The sequence below is a fragment of the Micromys minutus genome (genome assembly GCF_963924665.1).
Source record: "Micromys minutus genome assembly, chromosome: 23".
NCBI classification, from domain to species: Eukaryota; Metazoa; Chordata; class Mammalia; order Rodentia; family Muridae; genus Micromys; species Micromys minutus.
The window spans coordinates 13,387,290-13,409,736 of record NC_137958.1 but is presented as its reverse complement, the minus strand read 5'-3'; the positions used below and the strand labels follow the sequence as shown (position 1 = coordinate 13,409,736).

The 22,447-nt window shown below is 43.4% G+C and overlaps 1 protein-coding gene across 1 annotated transcript in view; it reads right to left on the bottom strand.

The window, feature by feature from the left end:
* CCDC146 (coiled-coil domain containing 146) overlaps positions 1 to 22,447 on the bottom strand; it is a gene marked incomplete at both ends in the record, with an annotated part of 97,307 nt that overhangs the window by 5,394 nt on the left and 69,466 nt on the right. The window contains 9 exons of the mRNA XM_080936068.1: positions 3,690 to 3,918; positions 5,513 to 5,737; positions 8,484 to 8,648; positions 8,753 to 8,841; positions 11,280 to 11,450; positions 12,269 to 12,364; positions 19,169 to 19,355; positions 20,357 to 20,584; positions 21,977 to 22,050. Coding sequence (XP_080792194.1) covers positions 3,690 to 3,918; positions 5,513 to 5,737; positions 8,484 to 8,648; positions 8,753 to 8,841; positions 11,280 to 11,450; positions 12,269 to 12,364; positions 19,169 to 19,355; positions 20,357 to 20,584; positions 21,977 to 22,050 — 1,464 coding nt within the window. The remainder of the gene's footprint in view (positions 1 to 3,689; positions 3,919 to 5,512; positions 5,738 to 8,483; positions 8,649 to 8,752; positions 8,842 to 11,279; positions 11,451 to 12,268; positions 12,365 to 19,168; positions 19,356 to 20,356; positions 20,585 to 21,976; positions 22,051 to 22,447) is intronic.

The window sequence follows — 22,447 nt, the reverse complement described above, 5'->3', positions numbered from 1 at the left end:
CAAAGGCCTTGTTCCCAGCTTTCCTACTATTGTGTAATTGGTATTTTAAAGAAACCTTTGGTTTCTCATTTGGCACATGGCAAGATGAGGCTTGATTCCATGGGGTGAAACAATATAGTGCAGCGTTTCTTAACCTGTGGGTCACGACCATTGGAAAACACATAGTTCTTCTGATGGTCTTAGGAAGTGTGACACCGCTGAGCATCACAATTACAGTTGTGAAGTAGCCACCAAAATAATGCTATGGTTGCTGGTCAGTCCAACATGAGGGGATGTATCAAAGGCCTGCAGCATGAGGAAGGGTGAGAGCCGCCACCTTAGTGCTTTAGACCACTCCCGGAGCGCTTCAGATAGAACTTTAGGATTTTAACTGGTGGCCCTCTTCTCTATAATACGAATTTTAAGTAGTACCATTTAAAATCGGGACATAAATTATTAGTAATACCTGTTAATGTTTACATAGTTTTCTTAATTAGAAAACTAGGAAAAATATACTTTCTTATCAAAACCTAAACAGGTCTGGGCAGATGGCTCTCTGTACCTAAGAGTACTTGTCGAAAAGGACCTGGGTTTGGCTCCCAGCACCCACCTGTAACTCTGGTTCAGAGAATCTAATGAGTTCTTCCAATCTCTGTGGGCACCATCTGTGCATATTATGTTCACATACATACATACATACATACATACATACATACATACAGAAAATACTCATACAATAAAAATAAAGAAATCTTTAAAAATAATCTAGTGCCTTTATTTAAATTTCCCACTGGGCATTTAAGGAAATAGTCTTTGCTTTCCTTATAAAAGCAATGTTCTTGTGTCTTACAATTACTCATGAGATTTCCAGGACTCCTAAAACGGAGTTATTACTACAAGGTCCAGGAGAACATGATTCATGGTAACCCTTGGGATTAGTCTGTTGAACACTTAAAAGCTGTTTCAAAATAACTAAAAAGAAAAAAAAACCCAGTAATCTTAATAAAATTCTGAAAATGATGCAAAGTAGAGGAAAGGCTAACGTGCAGTGAAACAACTAATGCTTAAAGGCCAGGACGTGGCAAACATGGCGTCTTGGAGGACTGCACACGTGTGGCTTGCCCTCAGCCCCGCACCTCACATCCTGTCTTCCTGGGGAAGGAAGTCCGTGTGGATACAATTACATGACAAGTGCAGTTTGAAAATGAACAGGTGGCCTTCCACACACTGACCCTAGGCTCAGGTGCAGCCCACAGGTCTCGAGTTACACAAGCCAATGTGAAAAAGACTTCACAAGCATTGGGCATACGATAGTCTCCTCTTGGGTAAAACTGAGTTCTTACTTCACAGTGGGTAGCTGATCGTTTCTAAGGGTGATTAACCTTTTATTATGTACAGGTCAAAGAGAGCAAATAACGTGAGCTTCCACGTGTTCCTCTCGGCTCTGGCAGATGTCCACACAACTGTCATGGCTGTGCCTCTGCTCCTGTTCCCGTTCCCCAGACACCCGCAGGATGACTTTACAGTTACTCCCGCATACCACACAGGTTCATCTGTACGAGCCAAAAGAAATCAGTTTGATTTTTTTCTTTGTATTTTTTTTTTCTGATAAAGGTTCTTATTGTGTAGCCTAGAGTGACCTCAAAATCACAGGAATCCTGTTTAATCCTTTCAGGTGCTGAGATTACAGGCATGCACACCACACCCAATTTCAAACCTAAGAATTTTGAGGTAAAATTTAGCCATAGTACCACTTATAAAATATCGACAACTCTTTTATGTATGTCTAACTGAGTTTCTAATTTCTCCACTGTTGTACACACTAATGTGCATGATTTGATATGTTTGGCCAAGTTCCTTCAGTGGCTATATTAAAGAATGAAAAGGGAGAAGGCAGGGCTATTATTAGATACAATGTACTTTTGTGGACGCATCAACCAAGTGTAATGAATGGTAAGAAGAAAGAATGATCAGCTTTGACCGGTGGATGTCCGTACTGAGCTGCAGCTAACCTGGAAAGTATGCTTATGTCATGGAGAACTGGGTCTGTCTGACAGCTTTCTAAAGTCCTTTTGGCTACACATTGTGTAGTTCTTCCTGGACAAATCCAGACCTGGTCTTGGGAGGGCCGTATATCGGGAAAGAGCTGGAGAAATGTCTTTGTCTCTGTCAAATGGAGCGTAGTGAGTAGAGTTATTGAGGTATCATGCAGGATGGCGAGGTCCAGAGAGGGTAGAGGTTCGGGAAAGCTGGAAGGACCAGCCATGAAATAGAGGCGAGGGCAGGCTGATCGGCACCTGGGGAGCCCTGGGCAGTGATGGGGTTGCCCAGAGACCTTTGAGGGATATGGGGGGGGGGTTCTTTGCTTTTCTGGAATGTAACCTCACACCCTGCTGTCAAAAATCTTCAGTAAGATCTGTCAAGGGACTTGCATACATGGTATTGTGTACACTAGGAGGGTGGCCATCTATGGTCTACTTTAACAGAGTGCAGAAATGGAGCAGGCACACCTGCAGGCTGAGCGTTTTTGGAAGCTAGAGTCAGAGCCAAGGAATAATGTAAGACTCTTGGGGTACCTTTCGGGGAAAAATGCAGTCAAGAGACCTAGATGGGAGCAACTATGGCTACTAATCAGGCAAGCACTGGCACACAGGACCCTGATGGAGTTGCACAAGATGGAAGGTGCTCTCTGTCATCTGTGTAGACTTTAACCATCCTGATGATGGATGTGTGAAAGCAGACCCCTTGTCTAGTTTCACAACTTATCATGATGTTATGTAGAAAACTGAAAGGAAATGTTAGCATTGAGAAACATGTCTTGAGAGGAGGTTTGCTCTCAGATTTCTGATTATCTTAATTATGTTGGGAGATAGTGTTCTTTTCCTTTAAAACTTTGTTCCTTTTCTATTTTAATTAACTGAATGCACCGTAATTTCATAACCAGGAAAACAAAGTCCCAAAGCCAGGATGACAGTTTACAATACAGGGTAGAATTTGTTCCTGTAAGCCCGAGTCAGTGGGGGAAAGTGTAGGTCACAAATATGTTGGTTCGGTGTATTTTTATGCTTTTATAAAATTATCATTACATGTGAAGAAGGTTGGGTTATAGTCACAGTTTAGTCTTTGCTATCAGGAACCATGGAGGTAAATGAAGAGTCTGTTGGCTGAGGCTGTAGACTGAGGAGCTTCTCATTCCTTCAGAGGGTGAAGGCATCGACCGTCAGGCTGGGTGTGGGAGCACAGCTTGTCACCTTGGCTCTCAGAGGGAGGTCACAATGAGTCTGAAATTAGCCTGGGCTACACGGGCCACAGGACCCTGCTTCAACAGGCCACAAAGACTAAATGCTTCATCCAGATGGAGCCAGAAACACTAAGGGTGTGATTATGCCTCGGGTACTGAGGGACTACACAAAATAATGGCCTAGAGCTAAGTCCTGGGATGACTCAGATGAAAGAGGGAGAGAGACAGAGAGAGATAGACAGAGACAGACACAGAGACAGACAGACAGAGACAGAGAGAAAGCAAGGCTCAGGTTCCCAACACCCCACCCTGGGGCAAATCCATTTTCAAACATCACACAACACAACAAGGTAGTTATCACGAGTGGTGCAGCGTGGCTCTCATTCAAGAACCCATTTCAACTACAAACTCCAAGGGGACAGGAGCCAAGACAATGGCCTGAGGAAGTGTCCCCTGGGGGCTCACCCACCTGGATTTGGATCACAGCCAGTTCGGCATCCAGGGACTTCTGGATTGGCAGAAATTTCCGTGTCACACAAATTTGCCCTTGCTTCTCGGCAACCTTCAGTTTTAGGAATCGGATTTTTTCTTCCAGGATGTGGATTTCAACATCCTGATGAAGTTTCATTTTCTCTTGGATATTCACTTTTTCATAAAAAATGCACACTTCTTCTTCCCGCTCTATCAGCTGGACACCACTGTGGTCAAATTCAGAGCAGGGGTCTCAGTGGGTGGCTGAGGCCACCAGTTATTAATCACTGTGGTCCCCTCTGGCTTTGGGCTCACAGCACACATGAACACAACAGAATTGCACAGGACAGTGACACATTCTAATACCTTGCTAGTTAAGTTCCATACATGGGGTCTTCCCTAGGGACAAGAGGGTTTGGTATCTCTAATCTAAGACCAGCTGTGCAGCAGGCTGGCCACAGTGGCTTGCTAAGCCCCAAAGGTTTCCCTGGGGTAGAGGAGGTCACTCTCAACATGTGAACAAAGAGAAACTCAAAGATCTTCTGCAGATCTTTCCTTGGGCCAGAATTACCAGGCAAGGCCAGAAGCTGCTGGGCAGAAGTCTGGGACTGTGTTTCTGGACAGAGTCACCAGGCCCATAGGAATCCTGAAAAGTGGACATTTCGGATGCTGGTAACCCCCCCCCCCCGCCCCATACCCTGTCCTCTGTCACCATGCTGACAGGCACAGTGGAAAGACCCCTCCTTGAGAGGAAGCCACTGGATAGAAACCAAGTGTCATCATTCTCCTCCAGCACCTTTGGTCTAACCAGGGCCCCGGAACACTCTGTTTGCCTGCAAACTTGTGCGTGTGCCACAAACCAGCTAGGATTTGTTTTGTTTTGTTTTGTTTGCTTTTTTTTTTTAATCAGAAGGAACACTCAACAGTCCTTTGAAAAGGTTCCGTTTGAAGAACTTAAGTTCTTAAAGAGTTTCCCACACTGCCCGTACACACATTACTGCAACTGCTACCTTTAATTTTTCTCTTTCTCTTCCCTCCAATGCTGCACATGCAGTTGTCCCTGCTAACCTTAGTCCTTTATTCACCTGCTTTATGTTTTATTCTCTCAAAGTTTATTCTTATCAAATCCCCCCCCCCATGACAAGAGCGGTAACAATGCTTTACCATCTTGTCCCTTGGGGCCTGGCGCTCCAGCGTTTTACAGGAAACAGAACACGTGTCCTGAAATGTGAATTATTTCCGCATTCTGTCATCTCACCTACCGATTTCTCAGAACACAGCAACTGAGGGGTGGGGGAAGGGAGGCTATTAAAAGAGTAATACTGTTGATGACGTGCTTGCAGCCTAGGAGAAATATGTCGGTCCTCTATGCCTTAGATGATTATGGGGAGAATGGACTCTGAGGATGGTTTGATGAAGCCAAACGCTGCCCAGATGAAAGATGCTACTAAAGAGTGACTCTCATTAGTTGATGCAGAAGGTATTCATTGTGAGCCTTGAGCAATGGCTCTCAAACTGTGGGTCATGACCCCCATAGGGTCACAGATCAGATATTTACATTATGATTCATAACAGTAGCAAAATTACAATTATGAAGTAGCAATGGAATAATTTTATGGTTGGGGGGTCACCGCAACCCGAGGAGATATAGTTCCAGTTGCAGCATTAGGAAGTTCGAGGACCCCTCTGCTCTTCAACTGCCCCCAATCCCTCCACAGACAGCCTGTCTTGTTTTCCTGCAAAATGCACAGCTCCCTCCCAAGGGTAAAGACAATGGCTACATCCCCGGGCACTCAGTCCAACCACATTTTCGATCCTCACCTTTCGTTCCTCCGCTGAATGGCCTTCTCGTACTTCTTACGTAACTGCACCATCTCCTCTTCGATTATGGTGATCATGCTGGCCAGCCTGTCCATGCTGGTCAGCTGGGCCTCTTTCTTCTCCTTCATTTCCTGGAGTTTAACAGTGAGTTTGCACACATCATTCTGCATGCTCTCCCTGATGGTCACATTGTTGGAATGCTTCAGCATGGAGTTTTGCAGCTTTCTTTTAAAACAATGGCACCATGGGGGAAGATCATTACTTTCTTCAGAGACACTGAAAGGTCTGAAGAACAATGCTTTCACCTTCTCTGTTGTGGGACCCTCCCCCCACCCAGGTGGCGATTCTGTCATTGTGTCAGCCACTGTGCCATGCTCTTTTGTGAAAGGGTCTTTTTCTGCTCTGTCATCCCAGGAGACTGAGTTCTGAGGACAGAGGTGCTTCTGCTGACAATGCCCATGGGCCCTGCAGACGCAGTCAATGTGATTCGAGCTGGATGGCATCACAGCCAGGACATGGTATTCTAATTCCCTTTTAGGTAAGAATCTAGCTAGGAAATCTCCCCTTTCAACCAGGCTTTCTAATCAGTGTATTTGGCATTATCTTTCTCAAAGTCAGCTGGGCAATGAGAGCTAACATAAAAATCCAGTTATGTAGTCTAAGGAAATCAGGAACTAAGTGGGTGAAAAATTCCAGTAGATCTTGGCGTGTGGTAAATACACTGCCAAGACTACGGATTTTCAGGTGTTATTTCTGATGTTATTACGTAGACTCATTTGTTACTATTGTGTACTATCACAAAGTTCTACACACTGATGATGAAGATTATAAAGAAGTCCCGAGGGGTAGAGTAGCTTGCCCAAGGTCCCGCAGACAGTGGCCGACAGAGTGCTGAACTGAGTTCGGAACGCACTGTCTCGGCAGATCTGCTGTAGCCTGCCTGCCTCTGCACATCGAGTGCCTTAAACCCACAACCCAGAAGTGATTTGTCTTCTAACTTTAGATGCAGATATCAGATTTATATTGCATTTCTCAGTCAAACAAATGAAAGCCAGCAGTTCGTCATAGTAAAAATAGTTTTACATTAAGTTTTGTATTCATTAAAAAACGTGACTCCTAGATGGAAAACAAGAAGCATGTTTAGACACCGGTGTTGTTACCTGAGAAGTAAGGTGTAGCAGTTAGTTTTGTCTATACTGCTTTGTGCTCCTGCCTGGTGACATGTGTGCATTTGCCTAGGAGCTATCTTGGATCAGGGAATAGAAAACACACACACACACACACACACAGACACAGATACGCACACATACAGACACATACACACACAGACAGACACACACAGACACACACAAACACACAGACACAGATGCACACACATACACACACATACACACAGACACAAACACACAGACACAGATGCACACACATACACACATATACACACAGACACAAACACACAGACACAGATGCATACACATACAGACACACACACAGAGACACACACAAACACACAGACACAGATGCACACACATACAGACACACACAAATACACAGACACAAACACACAGACACAGATGCACACACATACAGACACACACAAACACACAGACACAGACACAGATGCACACATATACAGACACATACACACACAGACACACACAGACACAGACACACACAGACACACACACCAGTTATTTTTTAAATGCCCTGGTTAATTCAATGACTGGGCACCCCTAAATCTTCCCCTGCTACTATAAGCTCAAGCAGGGAAGTGGCCATTGGCCACCTACCTTAAAACTCACATGGCTGGTTGGCCTTTTTTTCCCCTGCTGCTATTGCATTCCCTTCTCTTCAGAGTTTGCACGCCCCCATTTTCCCCATGTCCTAATCCCCCTTCCACTCTCCTAACTCTCAGTATCCCTTCCCGTGCTCAGTCATCGGCTACTGGCAACTTTATTGACAGATCAAAAACCAATTGATGGCAAGCACCTTCAGCGTTAGTAAACAGATTCCAGGTTAAACCAAAGTATCAAATCCACCTTCTACAGCAAGGTATTTCCCCATCTCTGAAAACCTTGCTCTTTCTTGACTACCGGGATATTCTGGAATGCCAGGGACACAGAAGGCAAGGCTTTGGGGGCAGGGGGGAAACACTGACTGCAGAGAACGGTGGAGTTGGCCTGGCCTAGCTGTCTTGAAAGGCATATGTCATATGTTTTTCAGGTTAGAGTTTGTGACTCTGGGGGTACAATGTGCCTTCCAGTTCCTGAGAGGCCACACACTCCAGGCAGTAGAGAAACACTTCTCGTGAACTGGAGGAGCAGAAAGGGTTTTGTAACCCCACGGGAAGAACATTATTATCCAACCAAACCCTCCAGAGCTCCCAGGGACTAAAACACCAACCATTGAGCACACATGCAGAGACCCATGGCTCCAGGTGCATATGTAGCAGTGTCTGGCATCAATGGGAAGAGAGGCCTTTGGTCCAGTGAAGGCTTGTTTTCCCAGTGTAGGGAAACTCCAAGGTGCTGAGGTGGGAGAGGGTGATTGGGAGAGGGAGCACCTTCATGGAAGTAAGGGGTGGGGGATAGGAGCAGGGGAAAGGGGATAACATTTGAAATGTAAATACAGAGAATATCCAATAAAAACAACAAAAAAGAAACACTTCTTGTTTCTCTGTATGCTCCTTGGAGGTCAAGGAAGCAGGAACACTTGACAGGACAATTGGTCTTGGGCATTAATGTTCTATACCATGTAAAGCTTGCAAAGATCACTGTATCCTAGCAACTACCATTGTATTGGTCCTGGAAATTGCCACTAGATTCTGTTTCTGATAAATGTATAGAACATCTGATTGGTCTAAATAAAACTGTCACAACCAGGGTGTTGCTGTGGCCCCTCCAACCTGCCTATCAGGTCATCTGGACCCCTTCAGCAAGTGTGGGTGCTTACACGCTGTCATTGCTCTTACCGGTCTTGAGAGACAGCACTGTTCCTTAAAATTTCCAGCTCATTTAATGACATTTTGAGCCTTTCTCTTATTTCGTTTACTTTCTGATGAGCCTTGTGAAGTAGGTTAACAAACTTGTTTCTTTCGTTTCTCATGGTGTCATACAAGCCGGCAAATTCTTTGAGTCTGTGAAAACGCGGGGCAGTTTTTGAGCATTGAAAAGTAAGTAACACCTTTCCCCCAAATAACTAAATTGTAATTTTTTTTTTTTTTTACCAAATTCTTTTTACCTCCGATGAATTTCATGTTTTCTCTTCTTGTAGAGCCTAATTTCAAGGTCCTTTGATTTGATTTCCTTAATAATATCATAATATCTCCGCTGAAATGTAAAAGTTCATGTGTGAAATTAAGGAAAACAAAAAAACAGAAACTAACAACAACCAGAAAGCTAGGTGTGTGGCTCACGTCTTCAATGCCAGCATTTGGGAAACTGAGGCAGTAGGGTTATAACGAATTCAGGATCAACCTGTGATACGTAGAAAGACCCTATCTCAAAAATTCAAAACCACCACTACCAAAAGCCACAGGTAAGAGTAGACACGGAACCACACTCCGTCTTGCCTGTCAATTCTTCCTTGCCCCCTGTATACATGTACATACTTATATATACATATGTATGTAAATATAGTATATTCAACACCTTGTATTAGTAGGTACTGGTGATGCTCTTTGGATAGAAAATGCCTGGTGGTGCTTCCTCTGGGATAGGAAGCATCTGGAGATCATGTGTCTGTTGGCAGGATTCCAGGGGGAGTAGTTCAGTCACCCACCCTCGGGGGCAGGCGGGGAAAAATCAGCTGGCCTGGTGCCGTCAAGTCAGTATAGATACACAGCAATCTTATTGTGCATAACTTTCAGTGAAAATGGGGTCTGCAGCTAACCTGCAGGTAGCTATACATGCAAAGAAGAAAGCCGGTGTGAGACAGCATCGGTTACTGTCTCAGCAGTGTCGGTTCGAATCTCCACCCAGCCATCCCTTTTCCAAACGAGATGTCGAGATGACATGAGGTAATGAGATTCAATGCCTTCTTGTGGAAATACAGTTAACTGCAAGTAATGTTTCAGAGAGTAACTCCCAATAATGAAACACTCAGGGGACAAACTATCTTCCCTTATGGTTTCCATATTTCTAAAGCGAGAATTGTCTTACGCCTTATTATGGGTTAGCCCGTGTAGTAATGAAATTCGGCTTATGTGGATTAGCCACTCGGAGATAAAAGAAGGATCAGGTATTGGGAGCTATTAGGATGTGACTACTTTGTAAAACAGACCAGCTCTTTTCTTGGAATGACAAAGTGCACCTCTGGTAGCTCTAACACTTGGGAAGAGAAAAGAGGGGAGTTTTCTAGCTCGGAAACCTCACAGGGATGGACTCTTCCCAGCCAACAGCAGGTGCTTCTGAAAACAGAGCTCTGGACTAACCCCAGTCCAGACCTTGACTTTGGAGACAATGACCTTCTAAACCTTAGCTGCTCCCCACCCCCACCCTCTGCCCTTCGGCTTCTGCCCAGTTCCTGGGGAGCTATGGTCTTTCTCATCTGTTTTCTGTGAGCCCAAGTGTCCCCTGGCTCCATAGGGCGTTTGTAATAGAAACCATTTAAGGTTGAATGACCCTCGCCATCTGCCCCGACTGCTCAGCTTCATCTGTCCTCCTCTCTCCTCCCTGTGCCAATCATATGAGACTCACTTCGCAGGTGTGATGTCACTTAGACAGTGACAATGGTGTCTGAAGAGCTGGCTGATTGCTGGGGGTCTGTGTGGCTACAGCTTTCTCCTCTGTCCTTTGCTACAGAATCTGTTTCATCCTAGTGCCCACTGACGCTCTGTAGGTGTGAGCGCTTTCTGGGGAGGGAAAAAACCCCACCCCCTGTAAGCACTCAGAACGAGAACAAAGATCACACTTAAACGCAACCTGTGCCCGGGTTATGTGATGAATGCATAAACTCTGCTTTAGCAATAGTTCATATCATGCGTTTTTTGAAATTACTGTCATTTCTTTGAAACACAATCTCACTATGTCTTTTGGGCTAAACTTTAACTTACAGTTGTCCCCTGTCACCTGCCTCTTGATTAGATATCACACATGCACACTTATTGTTTGGCAAGAGATCGAAGCTTGCACAGGCAAGCACTGAACTGTACGCAGGCCTTTGCTTACTTTTAACAAAAAACTTCTAGACATAATCCTTCTGTGGAATAACTGAGTCTAGTTTTAAAAAGTTAGTTACTACTCTGGGTGTTTGTGTGTACTCGTGCGTGTGTATGTGCATGTGTGTGGTGTGTGTGTTTAGTGTGTGTGATGTGTGTGTATGTGTGTATGTGTATGTTTAGTGTGTGTGTGTTTGTGTGTGCACAGTAGCTAAGAGCATCCTGCACTGGTCTCTATGATGTCATCCTAAGTTGTCTCTGGCAAGTCACTGTGGAATCTGTGGCTCTGTGACTTGCAGATTCTCTCTGCAGCCTATGCACCTGGCAGCCATGGTCACTAGAGACACCTCTGTCTTACTGAAGTTGCCATCTTTCAGACCCCTGATCACTGTGATTCTAGTTTTGTAACCTCTAGACTGCTAATTGTCAATAACTGAGTGCTGAGGGGTTCTTGGTTTGGTTTGGTTTTCCAGGGTATCACTGGGTGTCCTTTATGGTCACTGAATTTGAAGGAAATGTGGAATTACCACCTTTTAACGATTGATTCATTAAAGCAAGGCTCCCTTGAAGCTGTGTAGTAATTAGCGGGCGGCCATACAAGGCAGTTACCTGGGCTTTCAGGAAGTCCTTAGCCTTTTGTTCCTTCTCGTCGATTTTCATCTGCGTCATTCTGTTGAGGTTGAACACTAGCTCCCGCACGTTCTCCTGCTCCTTTAAAAGCTTGTTTTCCTCTGCGATCTGCTGCTCCACTAGCTTGGCCTCGGCTTCTGACAGAGATCTCTTTTGGAAAGCACAGGGTTAGACTTCGCTTTCGGAAGGAGCCCAGCAAGGCCCACGCAGAGCAGGGCTCTTCCTTTGGAGTGTATTAAGAGACCTGGCTCGATGTTTAACTTTATTTTTTGAAGGGTGGGAACTAGTGGGGTAGCTCCGTCGACCTTCTCCTTACTGTGCTTTTAAATGACTAGGAGAAGTTTAAATGTGTTTTAAAACACGTTCAGCAGTAGGTTGCCTGGCAAAAGTTTGGAATTTAAAAACAGGTACTGATAAAACAAGGTTGACTGAACGTGATCGACAGCCTATAATTTGAGAAATCCTTATAGCCCGGGAAAGGTTTGTCCTTTCAAGCACATCTTTTTTTCCCCTCAAACCAAACCAAACCAAACCAAACCAAACCAAACCAAACCAAGCCAAACAAAACAGTGGGGGAATAAACTTGAAGGTGAGGGAGGCCTGTGTACACTCACGGATATAGATCACTTGGCTTGAAGCATTGTGTAAACCTCAGTAAACCTCCCCATAAAAAAAAGGCCCATTGGAAGCAGGACTCTGACATCACACTTTTACTCTAAATGTTAATGCACATTAATTGTATATATTATTATAAATATGAATGGGTTCCACTGTGGCATTTCCATAAACACGTATGTCATCATTTGATACTTTCTGCCTTCCCAACTTCCTTCCCCCTCTCGCCCCTGCCCCCACCCCACCCCGGGCCTCCTGTCCCTGGCATTCTCTCTTTGATGTGGTTTTTACAGAGCATTTTTGAGACATGACTTTATTCTCCGTTCTGAGATAACAGTGTGGCTGATACTAACCTGCTGAGCCAGACTCCGCCTAGCCACTTCCACCTCTTTGTGGAGCTCTCTCCTTCGCTCCGGCAGTAAAAGATCTTCTTTGGGGAGAGCTTCCATCTGGAGATCAAAATTTTAAATAGGTGCTATTATGGGAACAACTTCTGATGCTGGGAGTCAACCCCGTGACGTACATTTTTAAAATGGCGGGCAAATCATGATTCCCGACCTTAGAGGAACTTTCTCTTCTGGATGTGCTTTATAAAACCAGTGCCAAGCGAAACATAATGATCTACCAGATGATTAATTAGCTACAGATGTTTATCCTTTATGAATAAATCTTAATATCTAACACTTATTGACCATTCCCTAAATGTGTCACAGTTGTCTGAGGGCCTGGATACGCTATCAGATCCATCCCTCACAAATGGCAGGAGGCAGCCAGGGGTGAGGAAGAGGAGAAAGGCCGACTCTCCTCCTCACTGGTGAAGGTGCAAACCCGGGCCGTCAGCCAAGCAGCCGGCGACTTCTCTAGCACTCGCTGCTGCCTCTTGAATTCATGGTTGAGGAACGGAGGAAGCTGCATATGTCGGACTATTCATGTGAGAGTATTGTAATCAGCAAGTCTGCATTCACTTATGAAATCATGCAGGCCAAGTAGCCGGTTCTTGGTTAACAATGGGTATAACTCACTGCTTCAGTTTGATGAGAAAATGTAACATTCTTCAGAGAAAAGGCTCCTTAATCCTTTTGTTGTTGCTCAAACCTACATGTTTGGCATTGTGCTCCTTGTTGTGTTGGTTTGTACTTTTGTCCTGTGCTTGGGGGAAAGTATTTGCTAAGGAATCACATAGTAGCTAATGAGGGAAGGCGGGCAACCTCAAGACTGTGGAAGGGTCACCTTGGGGTGGTAATGGCCTACTTGACCACTTTGAACCTCATTATGAGAGCAAATGACCTGATGTGGATCTTTTCCTCTGGTGACAACATCCTTTGAGTTGCCAGGGTTGTACCCAAGCCAGTATGCTCAACTGGGAAAGATCCTGTTCAGTGGCTAGATGTCACCTAACAGGATCTTTGGGTGCCCTTTTCATCATCTGTAACCCAGAGCTTCTCCAGGACCACCATCTGTGTCCTCGGGTGCCTGTGCTTCCTGATTCTCATGGCTGCACCTATGACGGACAGCTGACAGGAAACATAGACATGGTCTTGAGAAATTCATATAATAATATAAATTCTCATGTGCATATCAAAGCTAAGGGGAAACTCGTGTAGCCTTGAATAATTAGGAAGACTTCATGGGCAAGGTGAGATGCCCACAAGAAAGAGCTAGCTCCATGTCTCTGATATGGGATGGAGAGGTTAGCAAGCATCCTCTGCACAAGCATCACCTGCTGCAGCTAGGCCTAGAATGGGCTGTCTCCATGCTCTGCTCCCATAGGCTGGAAGTCATAGCCCTGAGTGCTACCTGGGACCAGGAAATCTTATAAAACAGCAACAGAAAATCACAAACGCTTAACTAGTTTGTCAACTAAAAGCTTCTTTTGGACTCTTTCCACCATTCTGAATGAAGTATGAGTAACAGTATCATAAATTGTACTCAGTTTTAATTTCTGGCTGTGTGCATATAGGTGTATGTTTGTTTTCTACATTGACCATTCCATACGCATATGTTGCATCCTGGTTAAATTCTTTATAAGACTCAGCCCTCTGGTTTCTTCAGAATTGTGTACGAGGGCTTGTAGAAAAGGTTGGTAAGATGAGCAGTTGGTAGCAGAGCCTCATCTACCACAGTCTGGTGGGTATCAACTTGGACCTTATTACTCACCATTGTTCTGAGTTGCAAGTACCTAGGAGTCCTCAGAGTTCTTCGTCACGGGGGTGAGGGTGATTCTATGAACCAGAGAACTGTGTGAACCAGTGAAGTGGGAAACCCCGGGTCAGGCTGCCCGGAAAGTAACTCTTTTCATGTTCAAAGAGTGGGTGAAGTAACTCAGGCCCAGAGAGTCAAACGCCACAGGCTCTCTCTCATGCAGTTCCTAGCTCAGGATCTCTCAATGTGAGAGTGTCACCCGGAGTAACTGCAGATATCAGGAAAGTGCAAAGCAGGCCATGGAGAAAGGCTGTGGGTAGCTGTGGGTGTCAGGAGTTCCAGAGAGGACAATAGCAGGACACAGTTGTTGTGAGGGAGGAAATGGGAAAAACTTGTGGTGGGGGCTTAGCTGAGGATGGGGGTGGGGCAACTCAGAGAGAAAGGGAAGGGGGGGATAAATGACACCGTTGATGTTTGAAAAGCCATAGGGAATCTTATTATTTATAAAATTACATATTATATCTATATGTATATAAGTATCTATCTCTATCTATATACATATACATAGTGTGTGTATATGTTTACTGAAGTTATAGTACTTGGCAGTGACTATCAGGAGTGTGAAGCCTTTTGAGTTCCTGGTTAGAGGAGTCCAAGAGATTCCACCCCAAAACAATATAGGCCATTACTGTGGCCCTTGGTTGCCTTTCAGAGAAAGAAGGCAAGACCCCATTGCTGACCACACACACTTCAGACATGGGACTTGGAGGAATTGAGCTGGAAGCCTCTGTCCCAAGGACTAGCTCTCATAGTAACAAAAGGAGCTGCCAAGGGAAGAAAGCAATCAATCGTCTTACGCAGCTGTAATGCCTGTGAACCACAATGACCAGAGTGTCAAAATATCCTGAAAGGTGCAATGGTGGCCTGTTATCCTGGGGTGCCAACAGCTACCCCCACTAGACTTAAGACCCTCAATAGGAGGGAATTCATGCCTCCTTCATGACTACTCATGACTGATGAGGTCACTGACCCCAGCTGACAGATACGCCCCGCAGCACAGCCCACCAGCTGAGGCTCAGGGGAAGAGGCCAGAAAGACTGTGAAAGCCAGGACATCTGCAACACAGGGGCTTCTAAAAGTATGTTTAAAAAGAAGACCCAAAATAGGGAGAGAAGGGGAACTGAGGAAGGGTGGATCTAGGGGAGTTGGAGGGGAGACTGGGATGAATACAATACGTGGAAAATCCTCAAAGAAGTAATAAAAACATTATATTTATAAAAAGACAAACCCAGCCAAGCTGGTCATCACTTTCTAATGGAATGGTCATCTTGTGACCACTGAGAAGAAATACAGAAAAAATGACCAAGAGAGAGCTGAAAGAATTCTGGGCTTTTTGTGATGTACCATTACTTGATGTACCCATATCTAGACTTTTATTATGTGAATAAAATGTTCCCTTGGTTAGGAGAGCTACACTAATTTTCTGTTACTCACTGAAACCAAGCCTCAAACCTAACTGATGTCTTTTGAAAGGAAATCTTCTAACAGTCATCTCCAAAACATGCTAGAGGTCATGCGAAAGTCTCCACTGAAGTGTCAGAAAAATATTTTCTCAATTTTGGGATCAAAGATGACTTAAAACACTTATGATTAATTCTGAGCCCCAAACTGCATATGTCCCTAAGTTTTATATGATTGTGTATGTTTAGTTCTTAGATTTGGTTTTTATTTCATGCTTAGAAATGTATTCATTGTACCCATACAGTAGACATACATAAAATATTTTTTAAAATCTTTCCTGCTCCACCTTTGCTACCAGTGCTGCTCCCTAGAAGGTTCTGTTAATGGCTGAGCAATATTCTTACAGCTATTGTCAATACATGAGAATCAAGTCACACTGTTGTAAAAGTTAGGATGTTAGACATTGTTCTCTTGCAGTAAACATCCCAGTTGAGAGCAGAGAACCTCAGCGTAAAGTGTAATAGCTGGATATTTATCTAAAACCTTCCTAACATTTTTGAGACTCTGTCTTGAATTTGTAGGAGGGTCTTGTAAATCAGAGACTACAGGGAACCAGATAACTAAACAAAGGCTAAAGACTAGCTGGAGCTTCGTGTTTACCATTTGCTTTTCTTTCTGGATTGAGTGTAAGTGTGAAAAGTCCAGTGGATGTGACTGGTCTGATGGTCCTTATTTCTGATTATTGCCAGCTCTGGGCAGTGGCCAGAAGGGTGGGTCATCGGGTCAGAGAACTCAATTGTTACTGACACTGTAGAGGGCTTGAACTCAGTGAGAGAAGATGGTTCCAATGTTTTTACATTTGAGTTTTATATCCTACAGGTGCTATTTTGAATTTAATGGATAGTTGTATCATTATATAAAGAGCTTTTAATTTTTCAGAACTCAACAACTTGAGTATTCCAATGCAAACCCCACTTAGTCAAAAACTTTTCCTCGTGTTTTGTGTGTAATCAGACCAATGTCATGAAAAGCCTTACCACTGGGAGACAGTTTCCTGCTAGCTTTACAGTGCCCTGCTCATAGTATACTGGTGGGCAGATTCCAATGAGAACAGATGAAACGAATAAACAAACAAAAGCCCAAATTACAGAATCCAGGAAAAGGTAATTTGAAGAAAATAAATGGCTTCCATGAGATACTAGAAGACAGGAAATGCTACAGAAAATGACCTGGAACTGGACTTGGGGACTCTGAATGGCAATTCCAGCACTTGGGAGGCTAACACAGGAAGATCACTAGTTTGAGATCAGGTCTGACTACATAGTGCAAACAAAACACAAACAAAAAAAAAAGTAAAAGTAAACCAAACTCCCCAAAACTGTGAAAAAGAAACCTTCAGGCCAGAGTTATAGTTCACTATGTAAAATGCTTGCCTAGCATGTGTGAAGCCCTGAATCCCATCCCAGGTGTTAAGAACACAACGATGACAATGACAACAACAATGACGATGAAGACGCTCAGAGAACAGTTTATGGAAAGGCTTATGATAGCAGGAAGAAAGAGGATAGACAGAAGGAAAAGTTGAGGTCATTAGGCTTGTAGCAAATCAAAATGACAAAAATGATTGCAAGAATGAAAAAGAAAAGGAAATTAGTAGAATTCTTTTCTCAGGCCCAACATTTACGTGATGTAGGGAAAGGCAGAATAGAGAAAAACGGAGGGCAGAAAATCAAAGTCGTAGTTCAAGATGGTCAAAGAACTGAGTGTCTGACAAGAGTAAAGATAAAGGATCTACTTGTGAGATATCACTGCAAAATTTAAAAATTATGGAGGTGATGAAGCACTTAGAAGCTTCTATCATAGGAAAGAAAAGGTTTAAAGCAAGGTACCAAGAATCATAAAGTGTGAGAACAAGAACAATGAACACCAGTGAATCTAAAGGAAGAAATAAGGAGAGAAAATAAAATATAAACATATGGAGCAGGAAACCGCTGTTGCGTGGCCACAGTTCAAGTCTATCCACAACTGCATTATTTGTTAACACAAGTATGAAAAGGTGTTATCTTCTCTGGCGAGATTGTAAGAGTGTGTGCCATGTATGAATCACACACACATAAGGATACAGAGAAGCTGAGAGGAAATAGCACCAGAGCTGGAGCTACAGGCAGTTGTGAGCCACCGTGAATGTCCTGGGAATGAATCCCTTGTACCCTGTCTTCTGAAGAGGAGCCAGTGCTCTTAATCACCGAGCCAGTGTCAAGACTTCTATGTTCCAGTTTTCCTCCCACCTTATAGCACCTTCATTTCATAACATTCTTGCACAGTTACCATGGGTGACAGAAAGAGCCGGAAGGCCTCACACTGGCACCAAAATGCCCTGAACTAAAAATGTCACGTCACTTCTTCCTATAATGCAGTGGCCTCACTTAGTTATGTGACTTCTTAAATGCAAAGGACACCCGCAATGTAAACTTTCAATGAACCCGGGAGAAGAGAACCGGGTGTAGGTTAGGTTCAGATGTGTCTACAAGAGCGGCAAATAGCTGTTTACTTATGAGGTCAAGAGCAGCCACAAGATCCTGGAACAAGATAATTCTGAAGAGAATGAGTTCTGTGAAAATCAGCTGTCTCATCTCAGAGACCTGATCCCATTTTCATCCAACACTGCCTTCTCCATAAGGAGGCCGCCCTCTGAAGGACCTTCTGCCTTTCTATGAGCATGCGGTACGTGCAACTGATGCTGTCTAAAATGAGATTCCCAGGTAGCAAGGGCAAACTCTGGGAACAGAGGTAGTCAGCTGATACCCTATTACTTCAAGCATCCTCTGACTAGAGTCCACTTCTGCTGATGCACAAAACTGTTCAGGCAGTCCAGATGGCCAACTGATTACAGTCATTTATGCAATCTGATCTGCTCCTTTAACTTCCAGATCTGACTCTTTAGACCCATAAAAAAAGCTTAGCCCTAATGTATACTATATACTGCATACTATATATGGTATACTATATACTGCATACTATACATGGTATGCTATATACTACATGCTATATACAGTATACTATACACTGCATACTATATACTGTATAGTATATACAGTATACTATACACTGCATGCTATATACTGTATACTGTACACTATATACTATATACTGTATATTATATACTATATACTCTACACTATATACTGTATTCCATGTACTATATACTATATATATAGTGTATACTATATACTGCATACTATATGCTGTACACTATATACTGTATACTATACATGGTATACTATACATGGTATACTATATATGGTGTACTATATATGGTGCACTGTCTACCATACACTATATACTGCATATCATGTACTATATACTGTACACTGTATACTGTATACTATATACTGTACACAGGCCTGTTATCTAGGCTCTTTCCTAATAGGATGGACCAATTACCTCTCTGCCAATAAAAACAAAACATTTGTCTAGTGTTGGCCTAGACAAAGAGGTAGAAAATATTACAGGGCTAACAGCAGTCTAATGGGATAATATAGCCTCAACTTGCCACTTCACTGTCCATTTTTTCTGTCATAGCAAAAGCACAACACTTTTACTCAGAGAGCCCTGAGCTTTAAAAATGGAGATGGTGTATTTTTCCCCACCTCTAGTAGAAGCCTCTGATACATGGCTTGTGCCTGAGAGAGCGCATCCAAGGACACTTTCAGGAGCATCTCCGTCTTCTTCAGATTCCGAAAATCTCGTTCTTTTTCTCTTTGCTTACGAGAAAGTTCATCATGGTAGTTCTGCTTGTCGATGAGGCAGTTTCGTAGATTGATATCCAAGATCCCTCTGTTCAGATCAAGGGTGAAGATCAAAGAGACTTGTCTTACACAGTTTTCTAAGCTTATCAAAGACAGCATGCTCAGGTTTACACACAGAACTTTTTTCACATCACCGCCATAAATCATAAGTGATATCCAAAGCAGCCACCTGATATTGGTATCATTTAGAAGTATAATCTTACAAGCTGCCTGAATGTAATGATAGGCTGGGGAAACACAAGTTTCAAGTTTCCTTCTTTAAAATTTTACTTTATTGTAAAAAGTAAATAAAGGCCAGTGGTAAAGCAATTGCCTACCAGGTCAAAATCTCTCGGGTTCAACCTCTAACACTTAAGAAAAGTCAGGGGCTAGGAGAGTCTGCAGTTGGTAAAAGGCTTGCCACGCAAGCAGGGTTTAAGCCCCCTGTATCCATGTAACAAGCTGTGACTGGCAGAACCCACTTATATTCCGAGAGCTGGGAAGGCAGAATTCAGATTTCTGGAGCTCACTAGCCAGCTAGCCTAGCCTAAGCAGAAAGTCCAAGGTCCCAAGGACTGGCTCTGTGAGGATGGATGATAGAGGTTGACCTCTGATTTCTATGACCTTGAGAATACATGTGCATACCCTACCTATATGTACACAGACTCAGAAGTAAAATGTTCCACTACAGGATCAGAGTGAAATCTCCCTCAACCAGAAAATGCTGGGATCATGTGAGAAATACTACTCACTGACTGGGAAATCTCTGAGTTACATAACATATTTTAGCAGTAAAATTCCCCATACACTTACAGCCAACAATGGATTTTATTCTTAAATTCAGAACCATAGAATTGAGGAAAATTTAATTAAAGAGTAGGAAAAAAATTTCAAAGTACTTTGATGGTACATTTAATTAATGGTTTAAAGTTGATTTAAAATTCTACAACTTGCTACTGAAAGAGCACACAATTGACTGATAATGTTTTGAATCTTCAGGACATCATAGATTAAAATTCAGATGACAGAACATGCAGAAATATAAGTAACCTTTCAGCTAGTGAGGAGGCTTCATTCTCTTTGGTTAATTCCAATAGCTTAAGCAGTTGGCCATATTCTCGTTCTTTGACTTCTAATAAGGTTCGCTTGCCCTCAACTTCCTTTATTACATCATCCTTCTCTTCTGCAATAGCACTGACTTTGTTTTCAACCTTCTTTAGAGCATCATTTAGCTCTTTCAATTCACATTCCAAGACAACATTTTTCTTCTCTGTTTCTCTGTAGGGAACACACACAGAAGCAGAAGTAAGAGGGCTTATTTTGAGTTCATAATATCTCTGTTATCAGGCTAAAATATACTAGTCACAAGTTCACTGAGCTTAGAAGTATGTGAAAGTCAACCTTAGGAGATACTTGGAGGTATGATCATTAACTTTCTTCATCCACTTGAATCACATAGGAAGAGGGTCTCAGTGAGGAATGATCTACGTTGGGTTGGCCAATGAGCATTTCTGCGGGAGACTGTCTTAAGTAAATTGATGTGGGAAGACACAGCCCAATGTGAGTGGCATCATTCCTTAGGCAGGGAGGTCCTTAAGATGGAAGAAATTGAGCTGAGTCCAAGCAAACAGGAGAACACACGTGCTTTCACACCTCTCTGCTCTTGACTGTGGGTGTGGCATGGTCATTGTTGGAAAGTCATGCTTTGACAACTACACGGTGATGGACTGTGTCCCGGAAATGTAAGCTAAGATAAACTGAGGTCTTCCCTAAACTGTTTTCTGTTGGGGGGAGGGTGGAAACAGAGAGAGAGAGAGAGAGAGAGAGAGAGAGAGAGAGAGAGAGAGAGAGAGAGAGAGAGAGGGAGGGAGGGAGGGAGGGAGAGGGAGAGGGAGAGGGAGGGAGGGAGGGAGGGAGGGAGAGAGAGAAACAGAGAGACAGAGAGAAAGGGAGGGAGAAACAGAGAGACAGAGAGGCAGAGACAGATAGAAACAGAGCTAAACTAGGACAGGGGATAACTTCCTAAATGCCCCTGAAAACAGACACTTTCCCATCCTCTTTTCTCCTCAGATAGCTGTCGGCCACCCGCGGTTTCTGCTCTCACTGTAACTAGCCTCTGGGACCAGATCTGACTCTATTAACTTCACTTCTATGAAGGGAAGTTTTAGAAGTTTGGGTTTTAGAATCACCTCTGCTCCATTTTCCTGTATTCTTTTAAGATCAATTGCTAGAGTAATTATGTTATTTCTCAAGAATATTTTATATGCGCCAATCCCGCATTTCGTTTTGATCACTGTCTCAGTGATCTTCACACCCATCTATCTCTACTCTGGTTGTCTGAGGGCGAATCGACTGTTGCAAAGTGAGGGGTTGCTGTCATTTAGGCTGCGGTTGCCTGAGCATCATCTGGGGCCATGAAATTCTAAGTTCAAATGGTTAAACTCTCAGTGGCTGAGAGTCTCCATAGAAATAGAATTTATAAGCTGGGATAGAATTATTATCACTTGCTATATTATTTTCTTTTAAAGAACATGATACACACAGAACCCATATGGGACTAGGATCAGGTATTTCCAAGATTATAACTTGTAAATAATATTATCACATATACACACATTATTTGGGAGAGGGTAGCCAGGAGGGGTTTAGAGTAAAAGTATTAAGTCATACATTTTTTTGCGTGTCGTTTTTTCTATCTCCTTTGTAATTTGCACGGGAACACTTTGATGGTGGACCACTTCATCCTAGTAAAGAAACACAATCATGGTAAGCTGTGTAGTCAGTTAAGGCAGCAGATTAAATGAGAGAAAAATTAAGTTTCATAGAATTTTTACCATCTGCCCCTGTACATTTTATCTCCTCCAATATCTACACTGGTCTTTAAAAATAATTATAATTGCTAGTATCTCAGAAAGCAGATGACAGAGAAGGACAGCCTCAGGTGCCCCCCTAAGATCCCGTCTTCCCTGGTTTGGGTGTGAGAGAGGCGAAGGAGGTATAGAGGAGGCTGTGGCCAGTGGCTAACAGATGTAACGAGAGAGTGCCACATGCTCTTTGGCTCAGGAAAACAGCCTCTGTGGTTCAGTGAAAGTTCCACGGTCCTTCTGGGTGCCAGGCTGAGACTAGAGTTCTACAGTAGAA